Below are 25,786 nucleotides of genomic sequence, written 5' to 3' on the forward strand. Positions count from 1 at the left end.
CTGGTTGGCCTTGGTGGTAACCAGCCAGTTTGGGGGTATTTTTTTTTTTAAAAAGTTGGTTCATTTCACTGTGAAGCTGAGCCAAGTGTGGGACAAACATTCCCATTCTGCTAGAGCAGGCATGTCCAACAGGTAGATAGTGATCTACTGGTAGATCCCCATAGATCACAAGATGCTTAGTGCGAGAGGGTCCAAAGGTATGATGGAACAAAGTACCTGTGCGAGAGGGTCCAAAGGTATGATGGAACAAGGCATGTTGTTGATAAGTTTCTCTCATCTTACAAACATCACACACCTGTAGTCACTTCCCATCTTTTAAATTCAGTACAGTGGTACCTCAGGATGTGAACGTGATCCGTTCCGAAGCCCCGTTTGCATCCTGAATAGAACATAAGACGTGCCTGCACATTCGTGGGTCGCGTTTCGCCGCTTGCGCGCATGCGCGTGACGTCATTTTGACCGTCTGTGCATGCGCGAGCGGCGAAACCCGAAAGTAATGTGCTCCGTTAATTCCGGGTCACCGCGGAACGCAACCCAAAAATACTTACCCTGAAGCATATTTATCCTGAGGTATGACTGTATAAGAGAATCCTATTTTACTATCATTTAGTGATATGGAAAGGATTTGCAAATTGACCCTTAAGATGCAAGAGATGATTTGTGTTTCAGGAACATGCGGTGACGATGCCTTGCACCTGGGTGATGGCATGCGCTTACGCCCCTTCAGGGTGTGCCATTGCTTGTGGGTAAGTGGGAGCCTCTGGATTAAAGCCATTTTTTATTGTTGCACTGAGCCAAGGGGGCTGCTTCCTTCCCTCCAGTATTCCTTAAAGCACCTGATGACAGCATGGGCTTTTTTAATAAAGCTTTTGGCCAACTCAATAACTTTGATGCTGACTTAGGTTGTGTATATTTTGATGACTGCTGGATTTGTTTTATTGTGTTTAGTGTGTGTGTTGTTAGCTGCTTTGAGATTCTTTGGAAGATAAGGCAGGAGAGAATTGTTTTCATAAATAAATAATAGACTGCCTTAAAAGGTAAATAAAATAACTGAATTCCTGCCTTAGACCAGGAAAAAGCAAACCTGCTACAGAACTGCAGGGAGATCTTCACAATATAATTGACCGACTTTTATGTGCTTGTTAGTGGTTTGTACCCAGCACTCCTAGGAAATTCTAAGAGGCCAAAAAAAAAAAAAAAAAAAATCACGGCAGTTTCAAAAGGTTCAGTTCAGCATCTTGATTCAAAATGGCTTCCGGTCTTATCCAAAGATAGATGAAAATCTGCTCCTTGAGCTTGGGAAACATGATGAAAAATTAGTTTACAATATCTTCAGAGGTGCCCAAATGCAAGCAGACAAAAACCACACAACCAAACCTTTCCCATGTGTGCCCCAAAAAAGCAGCTTTTGATAAATAAAATAAAATAAAATCAACCTCACTAGAAAGCCACAGTTAGAAAAATGTTTTAGAAATTACAAAAAAAGAAGAAGCAAGAATTTGAAAGTAGCATTTTGGTAGTGAGAGAAATCCACAGATTACAGTAAATCTGGGGAGATCATGGTTTTACTGACTCCTTAAGTTCTCCTAAAGGAGTGGAACTGGCAGATTTGTCTAGGTAGGAAGGGAACGCCACAGGGACAGGTGCCGCTGCAGAGGGAGAACTCTGTTTCTTGCAGGCTCACTTCAGTTAGAGGTATCATCTGAAGATATATGTCTGTGGGGAGGGGGATGAAGTCACCCCCTAAGGCAAGGGTGGGGAATTTGTGTCCTTCCAAATAGTGTATCGGACAAATAGGGTAAAAAAATGCTCCTAGCCATCTTGTAGGGAGTGGATTTTTCTTCACTTCAGACTTCCCTTCCACCTCCTCAAGCCTTGCTTTAGGCCACATGTTCTCATTATTCCTTTTTTCCGGCTCCACTGCCTCCTTAGGCAGTAGCCAGTGAATGTGAACAGGGCCTTTCCCTGTGGGTCTGAGTTCCCCAGGCAAACACACAGCAAAATGGAAACTGGACAGCCAAAAGCAAAACTTGCCAACGGTTAGTGCTCGTGCAACCCATGCTTAAATGATATCTTTTTCTCTTACCATTTCTTTTTTTTAAACTCTAGGGGCTTGGACAACAAGTGCTCTGTGTATCCACTGACATTTGAAAAAAATGAGAATATGGCGGCCAAGAAGAAATCAGTTGCCATGCACACCAATTACCTGTCGGCTTGCAGCTTCACAAATTCGGATATGCAGGCAAGTACACTCCAGTGTTAGAATCATAGTTGTCAAGTTAGAAGGGACCTCAAGGGTCATCTAGTCTAACCCCGTGCAATGCAGGAATCTCAACATGCAGTCCCTCATCCAATTGGAAACCATACTGGACCCTGCTTAGCTTTGCAAATGCTGATTGTAGACAGCTGAGTACAGATTTATAGTGACGTACCTGTGCATGTGGGACGCGGGTGGTGCTGTGGGTTAAACCACAGAGCCTAGGGCTTGCCGATCAGAAGGTCGCCAGTTTGAATCCCCGGCGACGGAGTGAGCTCCCGTTGCTCGGTCCCTGCTCCTGCCAACCTAGCAGTTCGAAAGCAACTCAAAGTGCAAGTAGATAAATAGGTACCGCTCTGGTGGGAAGGTAAATGGCATTTCCGTGCGCTGCTCTGGTTCGCCAGAAGCGGCTTAGTCATGCTGGCCACATGACCCGGAAGCTGTACGCCAGCTCCCTCGGCCAATAAAGCGAGATGAGCGCCACAACCCCAGAGTCGGTCACGACTGGTCAGGGGTTCCTTTACCTTTACCTGTGCATGAGAGATGGTGTAAGGTTTTATTTTGCTCCCAGGGAGCTGTGTTGCATCCTCCCTGCCTTCACTCTTGTAAACACAATGTGATTTCCAAATAAAGGAACTGGTTAGTTGACAGAACTAGGATCTGAACCTGCAGAGTTAGAATACCGTATTTTTCGCCCTATAGGACGCACTTTTTCCCCTCCAAAAATGAAGGGGAAATGTGTGTGCGTCCTATGGGGCGAATGCAGGCTTTCGCTGAAGCCTGGAGAGCGAGAGGCATCGGTGCGCATCGACCCCTCTCGCTCTCCAGGCTTCAGGAAGCTATCTGCAAGCCTTGCGAGCCCGGGGGAGTTCCTGCGGGCTCTCAAGGCTTGCGGGCAGCAGCCTGCATCCCGAAGCACAGGGTGCCCTCCGGAGGACGCCCCTTGCTTCGGGAAGGTGTCCGCAAGCCTCCTGCACCCGGCGGTAGGTTCCGCCGGGCGCGCGAGGCTTGGTGCGGCAGCCTGTTCTGGGGGCTGGGCTCTCCGCCCCCAGCCTCGCAAGCTCCCAGAGCGATGCCAAAGCTGTACGCAGCTTCGGCATCGCTTTGGGTCCCGTTCTGGGGAAGGGGAAGCTTGGGGGGGGAAAAATAATTTTTCCCCCTTTATTCCCCCCCCCCAAATCTAGGTGTGTCCTATGGACCGGTGCGTCCTATAGGGCGAAAAATACGGTAAATTCCAGTTTGCTGAGCTTGGGCTTGACAGGAAACCGCGGTTTATTAAAAACCAAAAGTGGAAGCTTTCGATCGTATCTATTTCCCTTGCATACGAAGAAAGAGGAAGAAGGGGGTCCGTGAGAGTCTGAAATAGTTCACGTTGAAGAAGACAGACCAGCAGCATGACCAGCGGTCACAGGCGATGGGAATTGTAGTCTTCCACATCGGCAGAGCACAACATTGACTGTCTCCTCTATTGGCCTTGGGTCTAGCAAACATTACATTCTTTATTCATTTGCAGGAATTTTGAGACAGCTCAGCATATAAAATACCAGGGTGAAGTAGACTAGATTTCAAAATAAAACACAAAAGCACAGAAAGCATCTTCAGGAGTAAGCACAATGCGGCTGAATCACACTACAGGGAAAAGCTTCATGAATAAGGAAGTTTTAAGCAAGCGTCTAAAGATCACAAGATAGAGCCGTGGTTCCCAAATGCCCCCTGCCCCACATACCACTTGAAAATTGGTGGTAGACTACTTAATTGTTTTTCTGTCTGTTGTATGAATTGTAATGCACTGTGCTGGGTGCGATGCGCTTTTTAATTGTATTTTGATTGCTTCTTTCGTTGATATAATGTATTACAATTTGAATTTGCACAAAAATCAGATTGTAGTACAATAAAATACGATATAAGAAATAAACATATAAATAAAAATGCAATTGAAAACCAAAGTTAATACTTAATGCGACGGATGTGCCTCTTGTGTTAAACTTCGCTCCTTTTTCTCTCTGCAAGGTTAATAACGCATTAAAATAATAACATGAAAGTAAGAGGCATTTCTTCTTTCTGGGCCTCATTGCTGTCATTAAAAGCAATATTACCAAGATTAAATTTATTGATTCTGTCATCCTATTAACTTTATGAGACATAATAAAACACAGATCACCTCAGGGCCGGCCCATCTATGAGGCAAGGTGACTGCCTCAGGTGGCAGTATCCATGGAGGCAGCAGATCCCAATGTCAGTCTTTCTCCACCTCCCATGTTTGTTCCTAATGTATATCTCCCCTCACCCTTTCTTCCCTGACAGGGAGGGGGGTGCTATTTTGGGGTCTGCCTCAGGTGCCAAGATGTCTTGGACCGGATCTGGGATCACCTGAATGAAATCTGCCGACTGCTGGAGGTCCATGGACCACAGTTTGGGAACCCCTAGAAGCTTGGGAGGTATCCAAAAGGAGGGAATGTGAACTGGAACCACAGTGCAAGAAGTGGGGATTTAATCCTTTCCTTCCTAACCAAGACCACTGCCCTCCCATGCTGCCTTTAGCAATCCATGGTTAAAAAAGAGATTCTCAAATGTATGTGTGGGTTGAAGGCAGGTCCTGGCTTTGGGAAGGTTGAAGCCTACTGTCCTAAATGGTTGATAACATCCTAGGAAGCTGCTTGCTATTCTCCCCCCCCCCCCAACTAACTAATCTCAAAGAGAAAACACCGATTTTAAAACAGGAAAAAAAAATAGATTTCTAAAAAGAAAAAAGGAGCTTCATCATCATAGCTACAGAAATGTAGAGCTTGCGGTGGCAGAACCTTCTCAAGGATTTTAAAAAATAAAATAAAAATACAGTGGTACCTCGGGTTACAGATGCTTCAGGTTACAGACGCTTCAAGGTTACAGACTCCGCTAACCCAGAAATAGTACCTCGGGTTAAGAACATTGCTTCAGGATGAGAGCAGAAATTGCGTCGCAGCAGCGGGAGGCCCCATTAGCTAAAGTGGTACCTCAGGTTAAGAACAGTTTCAGGTACCTCGGGTTAAGAACGGGCCTCCAGAACGAATTAATTTCTTAACCCGAGGTACCACTGTAATCTAGAGGTTTTCAACCTTTTTGGGTCCACGGCTCCCTTGAACAACTACAGTGGTGCCCCGCAAGACGAATGCCTCGCAAGACGGAAAACTCGCTAGATAAAAGAGTTTTCCGTTTTGGAGGTGCTTCGCAAAACAAATTTCCTATGGGCTTGCTTCGCAAGACGACAATGTCTTGCGAGTTCCTGCTGGTTTTCCCCCCTCCCCCCTTTTTCTAAGCCGCTAAGCCGCTTATCAGCTGATCCGATCAGCAGATAAGCTGCTAAAAGCCGCCAATAGCGCTAATCCGCTAATCCTTCAATGGGCTTGCTTCGCAAGACGAAAAAACCGCTAGACGAAGAGAATCACAGAACGGATTCTTTTCGTCTTGCGAGGCACCACTGTACATTCTTTCTGTGGCATCCCTGTCAGGCTCAGGATGTCACCCCTTGCCTGCAGAGCTGGCAGCCCCTCACCCTTTTTCGAACGCCCTCCCTGGTGGAGTGTTCCCTCAGCCTCCTCTCCTCTCCCCCCTCCTTGAGAGTCCTTCGGGCTGCCGTCCTTGGTCTCTGAGCTGCCACTCCTTGCCCCAAAGAGGGGGGCCTTCCAGAGGCACCATTCATTCACCTGCGGCGCTTATAGCCCGGGGCTGCTGCAATAAACAGCTGTGCAAGCCTTTGGGAGGCAGAGACGCGTGAGGGCATCAGAGGAGGGAAGGAAGGAAAGAGGGACAGAGGCCAGTGTTGCCCGCGGCACCCCTGACCATCGTTCAGGGCACCCCAGGGTGCCAAGGCACCCTGGTTGAAAACCACTGCATTAATTCAAAGCTCCCATTAGAGCAATGGCCATTCTAGGGACATTCTGAGAGAGACAGTGAAACATAGGGGCCACTTATGTGAGTCAGTGTTGCCCTTCTGAACCAATTTCACTCTTCCTGATTGGGGGGGGGTCCACTTCCTTTTACCCCTGGCTCCCCTCTCGCAAATTGCAAGGCACACTTTCCCATTTGGAAGATTTAATCACAGCTCTGTGTTTTGTTTTTGCTAGTTTTCCACTACAACGTTTCCTGCCCCTTTGTGTATGCCCTTAGGTTTGGCATTGCCGTAAAATTTCAAGTTGCAGGCTTTACAGTGGTACCTCGGGTTAAGTACTTAATTCGTTCCGGAGGTCCGTTCTTAACCTGAAACTGTTCTTAACCTGAAGCACCACTTTAGCTAATGGGGCCTCCCGCTGCTGCCGTGCCACCGGAGCATGATTTCTGTTCTCATCCTGAAGCAAAGTTCTTAACCTGAAGCACTATTTCTGGGTTAACAGAGTCTGTAACCTGAAGTGTATGTAACCTGAAGCGTATGTAACCCGAGGTACCACTGTATTTTATTTAATTTATGATTTTCAATTTTATACATTTCAATAATGTTATAATCATTTTAACATCTCAAAACTTGACTTCCCCCTCTTTCTGCGGTTCCTTAAATTTAGTTTTAAATATTTTCTGTTTATCCAAATTAACTTAATTTGCTCATTTATTCATTTGCTTTAAATATATATTCTTACAAAACTGCAGGTTATTACAATAATCCTGCCAAATCTCTTATCTGTTTACAGTTTATTTGTAAATATTCCGTAAACCATTTCCATTCTTTCATAAAAAGTTTGTTATCTGGATTTCTTGCTTTTCCGGTAAGTTTGGCCATTTCTGCATATTCCATAAGTTTTTGTATCCATTCTTCTTTTGCTGAGACTTCTTCTTCTTTCCATTTTTGGGCAAGTAACATTCCTGCTGTAGTAGGAATAAATAAATCTGTATACATGAATAAATTTCTATACAGTTTGGGGAGTTCTGTCCCCATAATACCCAAAAGTTGCAGGCTTTAGTGTCACACAGGTATAAGCAGGGAAGACAGCACCCCAAGTCTACATCTCCGTCTAATTTGGGCTCTGTGTTTGCTGTGATTACACCAGACACCTGCCTTTTAAGGCTACAATTTAAGCACCACAGCTGGATCTTTGACTCCAGTTTCTGTGGCAACAGACACTCCTCATCATCTCAGGTTTATTACTGGAAGCCTCAGAATGGGAAATCATAGCTTACCCTGAGCTTCTTGCATCCCAGAATAGCAGCAGCTGGAGCTTAAACAGCTGCTGAAGAGAGACATAAGCCTGTTCTTGATTTTGCAGCGGAAAACACTAAAATAGCACCTCACATATTCTTATATGTTGCTCGCTGGCGGAGTGGGAATCCATATTTAGGCAGACACCCGTTTTAAAATGGAACAGATATTTATTTACTTTATTTAATAAATCTGTATCCTTTACCCACACAGGGTGGCAACCAATTAATAACTGCCAGTATACATAACGGTGGCAGTTTCTTATGTAAACGCTTCAGTTTCTTATGTATTGCACTGTGTTGCATTAAACTCGATGGAAATCAAAATAAAATAGAATAGATAAGAAAGGAAAGCTGCCATCAAAATGCAATTAAAAAACATGTAGTATCTAGCAGTGTGTATTACGATTTGTACAACCGGCAGAAGATCATTGTCTGCCAAGACCCTCAGCAATTTTCAAAGGGTCTATGGAGGGGGGAGTTTAGGAGACACTGGTTTAGGGTCTGCTATGGAACATGATTTATTGCCTGTGCTGTGGCTTATAGAATGGAGCCTTTGTTGCAGCTGAAATCAAGAGGAATCAAACCATCTTTCCCAGGTATTCCTGTTTGACTTGTTTGCTACGCAGTGTCTCTTTCAGTACCCTGCCAATACAGTGGTACCTCGGGTTATAGACACTTCAGGTTACAGATTCCGCTAACCCAGAAATAGTACCTCGGTTAAGAACTTTGCTTCAGGATGAGAACAGAAATTGCATGGCGGTGGCAGCAGGAGGCCCCATTAGCTAAAGTGGTATCTCGGGTTAAGAACACTTTCAGGTTAAAAACGGACCTCCAGAATGAATTAAGTTCTTAACCCGAGGTACCACTGTATGTTGATTGCCCAGGCAGAGGGAAAGTATTTTCATTTCGGCCCCCAATCCATCCCAGTGTTTTAGGGCTGCCTGTTTACAAGGCTGTTCAAGGAGCAGAGACATGACATCAGGCCCTTTTTTTAATGAGAGAGACGGTTTTAAAATGCAACCACAAGGGGGCAATTACGGACCCAGTCTAACGATCTTGAGTTTTGCTGAGCTGCTGACAATGCAGGGATTATAAAACTGAAAGGCAAAATAGATGTTCACTAAATCTGCAGCCCTCATCATTTCTCTCCCCCCACCCTTTGCTGGTTAAAAGGGGGAGATAGTAGTCAGCCAAATAAATATTTTTATCTGAGTGCCATACTGGACATTTCCATAGTAATGAGTTCTTTGGAAGCAAACGTTTTGGAAACAAAAGAGAGTAAATATGCAGCCGATAACCTCAGCCTCGCCTTTTAAAGCCACAAAATATTTTATTATTAAAAGTGTGAATACCAGAAATTCCTATTTTGCCTTGAAAGAATACCAGGCGTTCCAGAATCACAGAGACGTTTCCCATGTGTGAAATTAGAGCAACCCCATATTCTTTCCTTCTCGTACCACTTTTCTGCGTATCTCCCATGTTCTTAGATTGTAAATTATTTGGAGTAGGTTTGCTTTCTGTGAAGCAGAGTTGGAGGAATTGATCTGGGTTCCCCAACACCATGCCCACTTGTCAACTTATCAGGTTACAATTCCCCCAACCCCCTTGGTAGCATGGCAAGCTCCACTAACAAGAGAAAGTTCAATCTAAGTTAGGTTTGAAGTTACCATCTATCAGTTGTTAGGAGGTGAGCCAAGGCCTGTTTCCTAAAGGAATGGCTGGGCAACCAATCCAGTGTTTTTCAAAGCTGTGGCATGCTACAGCTGTTAAATACTCTTCGTATAATTTTTACATGCTATTAAAAAAGAAAATGAAACAAAGATCATTAAAAACAACTACCTTTTAAACTAAGGTACCTTTTTAACTAAGGTAGTTTAAAAAACTAAGGGACGCAGGTGGCGCTGTGGTCTAAACCACTGATCCTAGGGCTTCCTGATTGGAAGGTTGGCGGTTCGAATCCCTGCGACAGGATGAGTTCCGGTTGCTTGGTCCCTGCTCCTGCCAACCTAGCAGTTCGAAAGCATGTCCAAGTGCACGTAGATAAATAGGTACCACTCCAGTGGGAAGGTAAATGACATTTCCGTGCACTGCTCTGGTTTCGCCAGAAGCGGCTTAGTCATGCTGCCCACATGACCTGGAAAAACTGTCTGCGGACAAACATTGGCTCCCTCGGCCAGTAAAGCGAGATGAGCGCTGCAACCCCAGAGTCATTCGCAACTGGACTTAACTGTCAGGGGTCCTTTACCTTTACCTTTTTAAAAATGAAAAGAGGAAAATTGTTGTGGTATCAATGATGCCAACCACCTTAGTCATGGCTCCCCCTGCTGGTGGCTCCCAGCGCACCAGCTGAAGACCAGACTTTTAACACAAGCTGCTGCTTTAGCGTGAAACTGAGTCAAATGAATGAGAATAGAAAGGGAAATGACTCAGATACACCCGTGAAAATGTGAAACAAAGAATCCAACTTTAACATGAATCAGTGGAGACAAATCTTTGACAAATCGTGTCTTTCTTTCTTTTTAATAACAGTTCTTTTCTTTTGTTTCCCCCTTCTCTCCTAAAGATCTTGACTGCGAGTGGAGATGGCACCTGCGCTCTCTGGGATGTGGAAAGCGGGCAGCTTCTCCAGAGTTTTCACGGCCACGGAGCGGATGTCTTGTGCCTGGACCTTGCTCCTTCAGAGACAGGGAACACGTTTGTGTCGGGGGTAAAAGCAGATTCATCTTTATGCAGGATGGAGGGAAGGAATTGCAGGGGGAGACACGAAGCAAATGAAAATCTCTCCAAGTGGAAGAGAGTATTTTGTAATATTTTGCTAAGTCCCCTTTCTCCCGATTAAAGCAGGCATTGCTGTTGTATCCCCAGCTGCACTAATGCAGAATGAGAATATAGATTAACAGGCAGGGCTGTGTTGCCTGTTAATCCTAGGAGCTGTGCCTGCTGCTTTTCACAATTATTTCTTTTATAGAAACTTTTATCTACCACTTTTCAGCCCCCATAAAGGCACACAAGGAAAACACAATCCTGATACAATACAAATTTAAGAACAGTAAAACCACTCTTAACAACACACAGAATCAGAACCTCAAAACTGACACTGTCAGCAACGTCAACATATAGCAAAAACCCAGGAAATGACTGGTGAAATGGAGAACCTTTTGACTGTCCACCAGAAACCTGTCAATGGAAGAAGCCAGTCAAACCCCAAATTTCAACCACTGGGGTGTGTCATGTGACCCCCCCAGCTGCAGCTCCCTTGGCAGCCCAGCAGGGCTTCCAAGGATGAGTGCGGTTGATGGGCGGTTCTTCAGACATCCTAGTCCCAAGCCATTGAAGACTCTTCAAGACCCAATTCTTCTTGAATTGGGCCCCAAAACAAATGGGAAGCGAGTGCAGATGGGACAGGATTGGCATAATATGATCCAAAAAGAAGATAGCCCAAAGCGTTATGTCTGCTGCATTTTGCACCAACTTCAGTTTCAGAATGTTCTCCAATAGCAGCCCCACACAGAATGCATTGCAGTAGACTAATCTGCAGCTGAAGAGGGTCCATATAACTTTTGACTAGATCCACCTTCTTCAGGATGGCACAACTCAAGCCCCAGATGAAGCTGGGCAAATGCACAAATTCAGAGCAAGCTATATGTCCTCCCCGGATTGGTTTGTCTGGATTAAGCCTTTGGTTAGCACATATCCAGTCCATCTCTGCACCTCCTTTGTAGTAACTGAAAAGGAAAGATGCCAGCATATTAATGGCACTCAATTAAAAAACTGAGGTTAGTGGGTTGGGTGGGGGCAGAGGCCGCGATGGTGGCATCTTCTCGTCGCAGCTTCCTCCAGAAGAAAATTACCCTCTGCCTGATTCTCGCAGAGGAAACCTCCAGTGTTTCTTCACTTGCCAAAGATCAACGGCAGGTGTGTATACTTATGTACCCAAAACAGTACCACCCAGGCACAACATGGAAATATCAGGCTTGAATGAACCCTGAGGTTTGCAGAAGTACAAACAGTTCTCAGTGGGGTAAGCAGAGGAGGGAATAAAACTTCAAGAACTGCCCAATGTGTTCTGAGTATGCTCTATTTCTGTGGAAGGCTTGCTGATTGTTGGCAAGTCAAACTCTGAGGCCCGTGGGACGGGTTTTCCACCAGTGATTTAGAAAAATAGCAGAGATCATCTGGGGTGGTGAAAAAGGCCTGTGTTTAATCTCACCCCTCTTGGCGAGGGGTGTCGCACAGCAGTTCTTCTTGTTGAAATAATTTGATATTTGGCGTAAAACAGGTCTGAAAGCAGCTCAGCACTTTCTGGAATGCCCTTGGAATGTGGAAGGAAGCCAGCGCCATATTGATCTTCATATTCTAGTGGCAAAAATTGCAGAAGTAGGAAAACTCTTCACAGAACCATCCCCCCCTGTTTAAAAATATATTTATTGATTTGGTGGTGTTGTTTTTTTTAAAAAAGCAAGCATAACAAAATGAGAGAAAACAAAGAATAAAAAATGCAAATCATAAAGGGACAAAGGACAAAAGGACAAAGATACAGTGCAGCTTCCAAGGGACAATAAAGTATTGACTTGTACAAAGTATCCTTTTACAAATAATAAAGATACATGGAAATAAAAGTATTCTCCACCTGTGAGTTCAGTCCTTTTTTAAAAAAACTAAATCCCTGTGCAGAGAACCATTGATATTTCCGCAGTTTGCCTTAGGCTCGGTATATGAGGGGGGTATTTCATTTTTCACCTTTCTGTGATGAAATTGAGACTGAAGACAACTTGCAAATAAAACTATAAATCGCAACAGACCTTCAAAATAAACCTGATGATTAAACAGTAAACAGCATCATAAAAACCACCATTGGTTCCATAAGCTACTTGATCTGCATTGATTCTTCCTGAGGATATAACTGAATCTTTATTGACTTTTGTTTTTTAGGGGTGCGATAAAAAAGCCATGGTTTGGGACATGAGGACTGGCCAGTGCATTCAGTCATTTGAAACCCACGAATCGGATATCAATAGCGTCAGGTCAGTAGGTCCTGTTACCACACATTCATGTGATTGCATCGAGAAATGGTTCATTAGTGCTGACTAGCAAAATACTTGTGAGGATAATGTATAAGTGGGAAAGTGGGAGGGTCAGCTTTCCTCTCCACCTATCAAAGCTACCAGCGTCTCTAGCCAATGAAGGAGCAGCACTGGCCCTGTGGAACAAACCTTTGCTTACCAATAGCAGGGGTAGCATGGTGGGCGGAAGGCCCCCACTACAGTGACCTTGTGGGCAGAGCCATTCCTATCCCTTTGTCACAATCCTGCATGACCAAGAGAAAATTCAAAGAGAACTGGCTTTTGAGTAAAGGATTGTTGCATTTTGCAGGCTTTGGCAATTAATTAATTACATGGCAGATTAAAACTCTTTCTCAGCATTCCCTAGTTTGCACCTCTGTGCTTTTGAAGTCATAGGCTTTGCTTTAAATGTACTTGTTTTCCAGTCCAGCTGTCTCCTCAAAATGTTTTCTTACAAGCCACACAGAGTTGTTTTATTTATGTAAAAAGGTAAAGGTAAAGGGACCCCTGACCATTAGGTCCAGTCGTGACCGACTCTGGGGTTGTGGCGCTCATCTCACTTTATTGGCCGAGGGAGCCGGTGTACATCTTCCGGGTCATGTGGCCAGCATGACTAAGCCGCTTTTGGTGAACCAGAGCAGTGCATGGAAACGCTGTTTACCTTCCCGCCGGAGCAGTACCTATTTATCTACTTGCACTTTGATGTGCTTTTGAACTGCTAGGTTGGCAGGAGCAGGGACCGAGCAACAGGAGCTCACCCTGTCGCGGGGATTCGAACCGCCGACCTTCTGATCGGCAAGTCCTAGGCTCTGTGGTTTAACCCACAGCGCCACCCATGTCCCTTTTTATTTATGCAGCAGGAATTAATGTAAAGTGCAACATGGGAAGCTGCCTTACACAGAGTCAGCACCAGACAGGTAGTCGCTCTCCAGGGGTTGAGGCAGGAAATACAGAATTAGTGCATCATCACATTGCATCATGACATTGACGATATTTTAATAGCAAGCTTGTGGTTTATAGCAGTACTAATCACTTATAAAATTATCGTGGCTTACTAGATCCACTATCATGTGAGCAGAGGATTTTCTGTAAAGAAAACCCTATATTGATATTAGCAATTTCCCTTTTTATAGCCTTTTGTAAAAGTAAGGTACAGTGCATTTATCTATTTCCTCTCTTTTTATTTTCTATTGCCTCTCTTTTTCATTTACAGGCTAGATTACAATTAATGCAGTGATTTGCAATCATTTTGATTGAACTTGCACTGTATCATCCAAGTGAAATAATTTTGCAACAGATAATGTAAATAGATAGATACTAACAATTGCTATTTAAAAAAACAACCTGGAGAGGTATTGCATAGACATGTTATCAATACTACATTACTAATTAATGTATGCATTCTTTGGGGGAGAAAATGAGGTGTTACATTTTTCTTTGCTTGAAAAGACTGTGGGTTGTGGTTCAAAAATTCTGGCTTTGCTTATATGAAGATCCAGAGCTTGCTGTCAACATGGGCTGTTTCTTTTTACCAAATTTAGAAGCAACAGTTTGAAACTTTATTCATTATTCAGAAATGAAAGCTGTTGGCATTGGGGTGGGTGGGTCTTACAGGTGCCTGAACTGACCTGCCACCTGCTTTGAGACCCTCTACAATTGCATGTGCCAGGTGGGCAGTGAAATCTGTCAGAGCTGCATTTCATAAATTTTGGGGCCCTGATCCACTTTTACCTGTAAGAGAACCGCAGAAAGTGATAATTCAAGTGTTCTAATTCTCAAGTCTTGATCATTTTAACTGTGGCAATTCCACTGCAACCCCAACCTATCCAGGTGAACTCTAGGGGAGGAGGTGGGTGGACAAATTTTGGTGTTATTCTTTTCTGCTTTTAGATGTTGAATTACCACGGCTACCTCATTTACCTCTATGTGTTCCTTGTTTTACTTACCTGCTATTGGATACCTGTAACGTTCCTGTATGCAGCATATAGAAAACAAATAAAAGTTGGGAAAATATATTTAATTCCTATATTTCTAACGCAACACACTTTCTGTTCTCTGCATAGGTACTACCCAAGTGGAGATGCCTTTGCCTCTGGCTCAGATGACGCCACAGTACGTTGCCCTATTTCATCTTCGAAAGCCTGGCCGTTTCCCAAATGAGGGCTGGGGGCATGATCCTCAAATCACCCTGGCCATTCAGTATTTTATTATGGCTTGTTTATTTTGTACATTCTTTACTCACCTAATACTTGGTGGTCTCCAGAGGAGTTGCAGCCCTTAAAAAATGTACAAATGTGCTCTTTGTACCCTGCAAAGAGGATGTGGGATCTAGGAAGTGTATGATGGAGCCATAAGATGCCCATCTGTATGTGTGGCAATCTGAACTAGCTGCAGGGGCAAGGCTGATACATAATTGAGCCCATTGGCTTTTTTCCTTAGGGATAAGTGACCATTGTGATTGCAGGCATAAAGAGGTTAAAACTGGGTCACCCGAAGATATGTTGTTGGACGCCAAGGGCCTCTTCCACAGTGAATTATTTTAACGGCACTTAAAATATTTTGGTTTGGCAAGGTTCAAAACAACCGCAAAACCTTTAACCTGGAGGCTTTCCCCAGAGTGTTTATTGTGTCATATGGATGCATAGCTAATCACAGGTCTACAGAATGGGTATAATGCAGGTCTACGCAAGACAGGTTTCTTATGCCACCCCCATCGTTCGGCCCGGACACTGAGATCCAGCACCGAAGGCCTTCTGGCAGTTCCCTCATTGCGAGAAGTGAGGTTACAGGGAACCAGGCAGAGGGCCTTCTCAGTAGTGGCACCCACCTTGTGGAACACCCTCCCTTCAGATGTGAAGGAAATAAGCAGCTATCCTGTCTTTAAAAGACATCTGAAGGCAGCCCTGTTCAGGGAAGTTTTTAATATTTAATGCTGTACTGTTTTTAACACTTGATTGGGAGCCGCCCAGAGTGGCTGGGGAAACTCAGCCAGATGGGCGGGCTATAAATAAATAAATAAATAAATAAATAAATAAATAAATAATAAATTAATTTTATTTTTTCATTATATTATGCCATGTGAAGGTATGAATGCATGTTGTATAGCATAGCTATATGTCGTATAGCATAGCACAGCACAGGTCATCAGAGGCATAATGCACTCACTCAGCAGCCTGGCAAGTGTGAAAGGGTCTGCACTGTGGCAGAAAAGTGGTTCTTAATGCTCAGAAGCACGCATGGGAGGGTTAGAAGAATGGAGGGGGGCGGCAGGGGGGGGAAACTTGGCATTGCTTTGCAGCCGATTTAGATTTCCGCCAAGGCCTATTCTAAAGGCTCAGTAGGCGGTTACAAATACACCCGGATCTCATTTGAACCTCACTGCAGCCCTGGGATGTAGCTGAGCAGAGAGAAATTTGCCCAAGACCACCCAGTGCATTTTCTGTCTGAGCAGAGAGCTAAACCTTTGTCTTCCCCAGCATCCCAAAGCAACAGTGACTTGTCTTGACATCATGGCAGGCCAGATATTGTGTCTTCCGCCAATGCCCACAGGCTTAAACAGGTTGGACATCTGCTGTAATGATGTCAGGTGATTGACAGGTGGGCTGGACCAGCTACTGGTCCAAGTTTGCCTTCGTGGGTGGGACGGGAGAGAGTGTTTTGTCCTGTTGGTATCTATCAATCTTATCAAAAATCAGCTTGTGCGTATTAGCCTTTGCCTGAGCACAGATACTGTTTCTCCTTTCTTTCCAGTGTCGTTTGTATGACCTGCGGGCAGACAGAGAAGTGGCCATTTATTCCAAAGAGAGCATCATCTTCGGGGCATCCAGTGTCGACTTTTCCCTTAGTGGTGAGACATGAATTCTGACACACTTTTCTTTGGGGGGGCAGGCGGGAGGAGCTGTGCTATAATCTCTTTTCAATGTGGCTTTGATTGTTGTCACAGCTACAGAACCGAGGGCACTTGCAGACTGTGGCTACTCTGTGGGTGGGATTAATTCACATACAGTGGTGCCCCGCAAGACGAATGCCTCGCAAGACGGAAAACTCGCTAGACGAAAGAGTTTTCCGTTTTGGAGGTGCTTCGCAAAACGAATCTCCTATGGGCATGTTTCGCAAGATGAAAAGGTCTTGCGAGTTCCTGCGGGTTTTTTTCCTCCCCCCCTTTTTCTAAGCCGCTAATCAGCTTATCCGATAAGCTGATAAGCCGCTAAAAGCCGCTAATAGCGCTAATAGCTATAATAGCGCTAATAGCGCTAATCCTCTAATCAGTCAATGAGCTTGCTTCGCAAGACAAAAAAACCGCTAGACGAAGAGAATCACAGAACGGATTCTTTTCGTCTTGCGAGGCACCACTGTACTGGCAAATTCAGGTTGCTCAATTATAGTTAGTTGGGAGCTCTTGCACAGCAAACCCACCTCCCCAAAAGATCAAATTTATTGCAATAAGGAAAGTCGAAAGTCTGACAAAACACTTGCTCTGCAGACAAATCAGGATGGGTGCTCATTGAATAGCCAGTGTTATCTAATCTCCCTGCAAATATATCAGGAAGGATGCTCAATGAACAGGTTGTCTGGAAGTCCCCTTAGCTGATGAAAGAAACTTGTAAAACTGCTGATTCGTTGCAGGCCTTCAATCTTCAAGTGGCTGCTCTTGAGCTTTGGTTTTGAGGCTAAGGCTGGTAGCTCATCTTTCATGAAAACAGTTCTTTGACTCCACTGCATTCGTTTGGGAAGGTGTTGCTTTAGCTGCTGTATCCCTCTTGGCTGAGGAAAATTGGTTATAGCTTGAGCCGCAACATTTCACTGATTTGAATCAGTTGGATTGGTTGATTTAGAAAGGTTCAATCTAAAAACAGTAGCAACACATTAGGTGTCTCCAATTAGTTGGGTATCATTTTATTAAAATATATTGTTGCGATGAGGACACTTTATGGAATTAGCGTGGCTTTTCTAAATATGTCAACATTAGCTCAAACCTTGAGAAACTATGTACAGTATTGTGAAGCAGGCAACTTGTTACTTGTTTTCTAACAGCACGACAAGTGTAGTTGCGCAACATGCACTTTGAGTGATGAAGGGCAATTGCACATGCCAGCAAATTTTCACACCATCTGCTGCTGGTGGCTGTATGAGCAAGGCATACTCTTTTTCCACAGAACATCCTGGGAGCCCATTGCTATTTGCGTCATACTTCCTTGTTCTGTTATGCAAAAGCTCATTCCCTTTCTTGGAAGAGGCAGAAATGTTTTGCATGCTTGTCGTGTGGACAACATCTGGGGTCTTGCTAGTGAAGAAGGAGACTCCCATCTGCTGTGCAGCAAGTCCCAGCCCAGGGTGTAAACCCAAGGCAGAACAGAACAAGTTTCAGGGTGGATGGGTGCAAGGCAAAGCAGGGTTCAGGCTAGGTTTGAAGTTGCTGCGGCAAGGAACAAGCTGAAATGAAGCCCTCAGAGTAGCAGAAGTGCAGCCTAATAGTAATAATAACTATAACAACAACAACAACAACAACAACAACAACAACAACAACAACAAAACAACTATAACAATAACAACAATTTATTATTTATTATTTATTACCATATTTTTTCTGTGTATAAGACTAGGTTTCTCCCCTAAAAGATAATGTCAAAAATTAGGGGGCCTCTTATACTCTGGGCCATCTCCCCCCATTTTCTTAAATCTGAGTCCCCAGAAATAAGGGGCGTCTTATACATGGGGGTGACTTATAGACGGAAAAATAGGGTACAGCGGTACCTCGGGTTAAGAACTTAATTCGTTCCGGAGGTCCGTTCTTAACCTGAAACTGTTCTTAACCTGAGGTACCACTTTAGCTAATGGGGCCTCCCGCTGCTGCTGCTGCTGCTGCGCTGCCAGAGCACAATTTCTGTTCTCATCCTGAAGCAAAGTTCTTAACTCGAGGTACTATTTCTGGGTTAGCGGAGTCTGTAACCTAAAGCGTCTGTAACCTGAGGTACCACTGTATTTATACCCCTCCCATCTGGCTGGGTTTCCCCAGCCACTCTGGGCGGCTCCCAACGGAACACTAAAAACACAATAAAACATCAAACATAAAAAAATTCCCTAAACAGGGCTGCCTTCAGATGTCTTCTAAAAGTCAGACAACTATCTGACTTTTAGAAGACATCTGAAGGGACAACTGATAGGAGGGCATTCCACAGGGTGGGCACCACTACCGAGAAGGCCCTCTGCCTGGTTCCCTGTAACTTGGCTTCTCGCAGCAATGGAACCGCCAGAAAGCCCTTGGAGCTGGACCTCAGTGTCCGGGCAGAATGATGGGGGTGGAGATGCTCCTTCAGGTATACTGGGCCAAGGCTGTTTAGGGCTTTAAAGGTCAGCACCATCTGTGCTACAAGAAGCTGCTCTGCTTTAAAGTACCAGTAGTTGTCTTCTGCAGTGGAGCAGAGGAGCCTCAGGTCTTCCTAAGTCATCTGCAGCCGAGTTCTCCCAGGTCAGAGGATGGCAGTGCTGCCTTCTCAAACTCAGGCCCTTCACGCCTTCCCTTCTGCTTCACAGCCCTTGCTCTCATCCCCTGAAGTTGAGGAGTCTGGCTGCAGAGTCGTGAGACTGTCATTTCCTTGATGTTCCTTTGCCTAGTCCCCATCAGTGATTGTTTGAAAGGAAGGCTGATGCGTCGGAGGCCAGCGGCTGAGCCCTTTCCTTCCTCAGAAATGGGTGGGGAAGGAAGACTCCATAACCCTTGAAATCATGACTTGGCAACTCTGTTCAATTCTTAATTTTAGTTACTGCTTTTTTTAAAACACACACAAAATGTTATTACAATTTATAATACAAAGTTCAGCAGCCTGAATTCATCAATCAATATACAAATGCTATATAAAATTTAAAAAACAACAACTACAAAAGCTTCCCACGTTATTCAGTGTAAACTCACCTGACGGGTACTCTTACTTTATAAAAATTACCACAGTTAAAAAAAGGGGGGTCACTAAAACCAAGTCTATTTCACATACAACCGGACCTCAAATATTTCTAAATCTACACCCCTCCTCACCCAATATGATACCCATTTTTAGCCCCTGCTTTATGTGAGAACAGTAGTTTCTGTCACCAGTGGGTTGCATATGGAAGTCTGGTTTTGCTTTGCCTCTTTTTCTTTTTAAAAAATATTTTTTTTATATATAGCAAGTTATCAACAACAGAAAGAAAAAAATGGGGGAGAGGAAAAAGAAAAAGGAAACAGCAGCTCACATTACTAGTACATTACCATCAAACATCCATCTCATTTTAAATATCTAAGTTGATACACCATTCAGATGTCCTGAACAGATATCTTGATGAAGCTTGCATTTTTAAGAAATACCTTCATTTGTAGCAGGGACAGTTAAAAGTCCTCAGACCATTGCATAGTAGATGGTCAGTGTGTTTTGTGGCTGCCTTTGAATCTGTTTTTAATTGTGTTATTGTTATAATTTTTTTAACCACCTGTATCCTTGCTTGCACACCACATTAAGCCACAAACTAGGTTCACTAGCCATAATCACAAGTGATTTGTGCCCGCTTTGTTTCTCCCCAGAAAACAAACCATGATACATGGTTTTGCATTGTATCTAAACCAGGGCTTGTAGTTCATTTTGTTCCAACAAACCGCTTTCTGTAGCCACGTTTTGATCTGGGCTTGTCGATTGCTGGAGCAAAACGAAACCATGATCCCGGTTCAGCTGGGGGTCATGGTTTGTTTCCCAGCAGTGAGATCTAAGAGGAGTAGAACATCATTCAGCTGGTCTGCAGGATGTCTGTGGATCTGTGGATGGAGGCAGAAGATGGCACATCCTTTACGTTAAATGTTCATATTGACTTTCAGTTGTATGCTAATTGCTTATTTTTTCTGCATATTTTATTGTATGATTTGAATTCTATGGCTTGCAATAAAATACAATATATAAGAAACAAAAGAAGCCATAAGGCAGAGCTATTCCACCTGACTTTCAGTTTGAACTTAGCCTGATCTTTTATTCTCCTTCCTCCCCTCCCCTCCCCTTTTTATAACGATTACCCGCTCTGGGATCCCACACCTAATTCTCCCCTGGTCTCCTCGCTGGCCCAAATAGGACTAATTTAGCCAGCTAGCCCTGGTGATGATCTAATGTTTATTGGATGGAATTTCTCCCTAAATTGATTTTTGAATTCTGAATTTATTGTTATTCATGATTTATATTGTGTTTTATCCTGTTTTTTGTTGCATCAATTAAGTGTTTTAAATTTGTTGTTAGCCGCCCTGAGCCTGGTTTTCTGAACCGGGAAGGGCAGGGTATAAATAAAATTATTGTTGTTGTTGTTGTTGTTAAAAAAATACATGCAGGTGCACAGTGAATTTCAGTTGCTGCGCAACAAGCAGAAAAATCATTAAGTGGTCCAGAAAAGAAAGAAAAAGTTGGGGAACCACTGGCTGACCAAGATGTGAAGATTCAGCCATTGTCTGTGCCCTTCCTTTGAAACATTATTTGCTAAAAATCAGGGAACAGTGGTACCTTGGTTTTCTAACATAATCCATTCTGGAAGTCCGTTCGAGTTCTGAAATGTTCGAAAACTGAAAGTGGAAGCCTCAAAATGGAAGCCTCAGTTCAGAAAACTCAAAATGGAAGCTGCATTTCCTTTTCGACTTCTGAGACGCATTCGAAAACCGAGGCTTTTACTTCCAGATTTTTGGCTTTCGCGTTCTGAAACATTCGACTATGGAGGTATTTGAAAACCAAGGTACCATTGTATAAGCCCTGGAAATGTTGTTGTTCATGTAATGCCATCATTCTTTACGAATTCCTCCTGCAGGCCGCTTACTGTTTGCTGGCTACAATGACTACACCATAAATGTGTGGGATGTTCTGAAAGGGGCTCGTGTCTCTATCCTGTTTGGCCATGAGAATCGAGTTAGCACTTTGAGGGTTTCGCCTGACGGGACGGCCTTTTGCTCAGGATCCTGGGATCACACTCTAAGAGTAAGGGCTCTTTGTTCTTCCGCTTCCTTCCTCTTTTCCCAAAATCAGCATCTCTTATGATTAATGCAGAAATAGTATGATTAAATAAAATGCATTTATAACCAGCTTCGTAGTGTAAAGTCGTTGAATCAGAGAACAAGAGAAATACAGGTTTTGAAAATCCATTAAAAAAAATTATTCAGTTATATAATTGTTGCATAAATGACTTGGTCACATCTCTGGGAAATCCTTCTTAAACAAAAATGTCTTTGGTAAGCACCTAAACACTGTAACATTAGTCACCTGCCTCAACTGTTGCTGGTAATCAGTTGCAGAGAGCTGGAGCTTGCAACGCTACACACCCAGTTTCTGCTTATGTATGCAGACACTGCAGAAAGTTTTATAATAGATCCTGAAATACACTATTTAAATTAATAATAATTTCCCACAAGAGGTGGTGGACTCTCCTCTGTTGGAAGCTGCTGTGAACCTTTGGCCTGCGAGTGATGCTAAACTACAACTCCCATCATCGCTGGTCATTGGCCATGCTTGCTGGGACTGATGGGAATTATATTTCAGCCATATCTGGAAGGCCAAAGTTTTCCCAACAACAGCATCCTTAAGTGGATATATGAGTTAACCTAACAGAAGTGTTCCCGTTCCCATTGTAACATAAGCAGGTTGTTTTAGAAAACCTCAAGTAACCTTTTTTTGTTGCTCATCATCATTTGACTTCTCTCTCTCTCTCTCTCTCTCTCTCTCTCTCTCTCTCTGTCTAGATCTGGGCTTAACCCCGGTGCTGTTGGCAGATACGTGTTAAAATTGTAATGCGATGGGTAAAAAATGAACACCTCAGATCGGAAAAAGAAAAAGCTACAATAACGAAAGGAAATGCAACAGGGTTTTAATTGAAAGATTGAATGCGACGTTGTCAGTGTTTTATCACGTTGTTGGCCAGAAACACTCACTATTGGTTAGAAAAGGTAATATACTTTTATCATACAGTGGGGGTGGGGTGGGGGAATCTATGTGTGGTATACTAATAATAATAAGCTGTTTTTACTTCTGTTTTTGAAACTACCTTTTTTTTAAAAAGAAATGGTTTAATAATTATCCGAGCCAGACCTCTGTCAAAATAACTGTTGGAACAGAATTTAGTATTTCACTGCACATTATGTATCTAGTACCTGCGTGTAATTGCATTTCTTCCTGAAGTCAGCTTGGAAAGAAAAACAGAGTATCTGAGGGTTCATTCTCTTGTTCCATAGAAGCCACTAAGGGGAAAATATGAAGGATTGGCCCTTCCTCTCCCTGTCCTTCTGGGTTTTCCATAATAGGAAGATCTCACACCAGGGTGTATGTCAAACTAGGCCCAAATCCCACCCCCCACCCCCCTTAGCCAGGAATCTTTGGGTGAGCTGTGGCCATACATTATCTTTCAATCTACCCTACCTGACAGAGTTGTTGTGAAAATAAAATGGGAGAGTGTTATTGTGATGTGAGAAGAGTGCGTGGGCAGGTCATGATATGACACAACCTGCCCTCTTCATATAAGACTTCACACCAGGGATGAGGAACCTGTGGCCCACCAGGTGTGGCTGGACAACAACCCCCATCATCCTGATCATTGCCTATGCTGGCTGGGACTGATGGGATTTGGAATCCAGCAGTGTCTAGAGCAGTGTTTACCAACCCTGGGTCTCCAACTGTTTTTGAACTACAACTCCCATCACCCCTAACTAGCAAGATCAGTGGTCAGAGATGATGGGAATTGTAGTCCAAAAACACCTGGAGACCCAAGGTTGGGAAACACTGGTCTAGAGCAGGGTTTCCCAAAGTTGGGTCTCCAGTTGTTTTCGGACTACAGTTCCCATCATCCCTGACCACTGGTCCTGCTAGCTAGGGACGAGGGGACTTGTTGTCCAACAGCCCTGGAGACCCAAGTTTGGGAAACACCAGGCTAGAGTCTCACAGGAGACCCATCCCTGCTCCAAACAATTGTGAAGAAGAAGCACATTTTGTCACCCTTCTAGACTGTCAGTTTATATGGAGCAACTAAATGAGCCCTGACTCTTGAAACATTCCTTGGTTGCGTATTGATTGTGAAGCTTTTTTAAAAAGAAAAACAATATTGCAATTCAGACTAATTTAAAAATCAATGGGTTTTCTTAGGCCATTTGTTTCTGTTGGGTGTGGATTGCACTCAGTATCACAGCTGCCAACGTTTCCCTTTTTTAGAGGGAAATTTCCTTATTCTGAATAGGATTCCTCGCAAGAAAAGGGAAAAGTTGACAGCTATGCTCAGTATCAGCTGGTTGTTACTAAAAGGGTACGAAAATTGGGGCAGATCCTTCAGAAACTTACACCACATGCAGACGTGCCATTTCCCCAATCTCTTTCACCATGGTTGAGAAATTCGAAAGCGATACTTTGGCACTACACTTTACTGCTTTGCTCAACTCAGTCACTTTAAAAATAAAGTAAGTTTGCATTTAAGTTAGCTATTTCCAGGATCCGATCCTACGAAGCCACAAAATTTCCTGTTGAAGATAATGGGTGTTATATAAAAGTGTATTTTTTTGTAAGAAGAATCCTTTCAGTCTCTTTTTTAACTGTTTATAGATGCAGCAATATAATCTTTGTGTTCTGAACTGCAACAACTTTTAAGCGTGCAGCAAAATTGAAATGAAAAGTACCGTAGTTTTCATGTATATGCTTGTGAAATGCTAGTCATGTGTTTCCTTGGAAGGTTTGCATTCTGTAATTGGAGGGATTTTATGTTCATTATAAAGATGCTAAATGCTAGGTACTCACTAAACCCATTTATGAGTCAACAGCACTAGAGTCATCGGCAAATAGTTATCGGAGAAATGTAAGCTTTTACACAACACGTGGATATGAATGATTGATTGGCAAACAAAATTCCCTAAGGGGTCAGCACACCAACCTAGTTAGAATTTGAGCCCCCTACCTGGTCATTAGAGTGGCTGTATTTGGACATTGTGGCCTTCCAGGAGTTGGACTACAACTCCTAATATCCCTGACTGGGCTTGATGGGAGTTGCAGCCAAAAACATTTTTGAGGGCCACAACCTTCCCATCCCTACACACCACGAACAAGTCTGATTTCTTGAGTTCTGTTACACCTCCTTTCCTTCTTCTCTTGCAGAACTTTGATGAACACTTAACTATAGTTAATTTTAGCATGTGTGCTTCAGAAACTATGGTTTGACATTGAGCTTATCTGAAACGAGGTATGAAGTTTAGTATGAACCACATTTTGCTGCTCAAAAAAACATACAAATCACAATTAGATACGGCTAACTTGATACAACTAACTAGATGCAGCTAACTAGGATGCAGGTGGTGCTGTGGGTTAAACCACAGAGCCTAGAACTTGCTGATCAGAAGGTTGGCTGTTCGAATCCCCGCGACGGAGTGAGCTCCCGTTGCTCGGTCCCTGCTCCTGCCAACCTAGCAGCTCGAAAGCACGTCAAAGTGCAAGTAGATAAATAGGTACCGCTCCGGCGGGAAGGTAAAGGGCATTTCCATGCGCTGCTCTGGTTTGCCAGAAGCGGCTTAGTCATGCTGGCCACATGACCCAGAAGCTGTACGCCAGCTCCCTCAGCCAATAAAGCGAGATGAGTGCCGCAACCCCAGAGTCGGGCACGACTGGACCTAATGGTCAGGGATCCGTTTAACTTTACCTTAACTAGATACAAAAGCTCCCAAACTCCCATCTTCTAGCCATGCACACAGGCTCCCAAGGAGGCTAGACTTATCCACATCATGCTAAACTACAGTTCATTGTGAATGTGGCCTTTTGTAAAAGGGACTGGTGAATTAAAGTTCCTATCTTATTTATGAACAGAAGCTTTGTTCATAAGACACAGAGAATGAGGCACAGATTATTTGCAAAGTACAGGCTTTCTATGCAGAGTAGCATCTCCAAGAAGGATTGGGAAAGATGGCTGTCTAAAATCCTGGAAAGCCAGACAGTTTATGCCCCTCTAAGCTAGGTGGAGGGATGGGGGTGGCGCTGTGGGTTAAACCACAGAGCCTAGGACTTGCCAATCAGAAGGCTGGTGGTTCGAATCCCCGTGACGGGGTGAGCTCCTATTGCTCGGTCCCTGCTCCTGCCAACCTAGCAGTTTGAAAGCACATCAGAGTGCAAGTAGATAAATAGGTACCGCTCCGGCAGGAAGGTAAACGGCATTTCCGTGCGCTGTTCTGGCTTGCCAGAAGCGGCTTAGTCATGCTGGCCACATGTATGCCGGCTCCCTCGGCCAATAAAGCGAGATGAGCACCGCAACCCCAGAGTTGGCCACGACTGCACCTAATGGT

General features: G+C 43.9%; 1 protein-coding gene across 1 annotated transcript in view; it reads left to right on the forward strand.

Annotated features, from left to right (window-relative positions):
* The window catches only part of GNB5 (G protein subunit beta 5), a 35,664-nt gene extending 11,934 nt beyond the window's left edge, over positions 1-23,730 (forward strand). The window contains exons 5-12 of the mRNA XM_082198944.1: positions 670-746; positions 2,110-2,242; positions 9,990-10,133; positions 12,359-12,450; positions 14,553-14,601; positions 16,240-16,336; positions 21,298-21,464; positions 22,223-23,730. Of these exons, the coding sequence (XP_082055070.1) occupies positions 670-746; positions 2,110-2,242; positions 9,990-10,133; positions 12,359-12,450; positions 14,553-14,601; positions 16,240-16,336; positions 21,298-21,464; positions 22,223-22,234 (771 nt within the window). The 3' untranslated portion in view covers positions 22,235-23,730. The remainder of the gene's footprint in view (positions 1-669; positions 747-2,109; positions 2,243-9,989; positions 10,134-12,358; positions 12,451-14,552; positions 14,602-16,239; positions 16,337-21,297; positions 21,465-22,222) is intronic.
* The last annotated feature ends 2,056 nt before the right edge of the window (positions 23,731-25,786 follow it).

This window comes from Podarcis vaucheri (genome assembly GCF_965113315.1).
Source record: "Podarcis vaucheri genome assembly, chromosome: 14".
NCBI classification, from domain to species: domain Eukaryota; kingdom Metazoa; phylum Chordata; class Lepidosauria; order Squamata; family Lacertidae; genus Podarcis; species Podarcis vaucheri.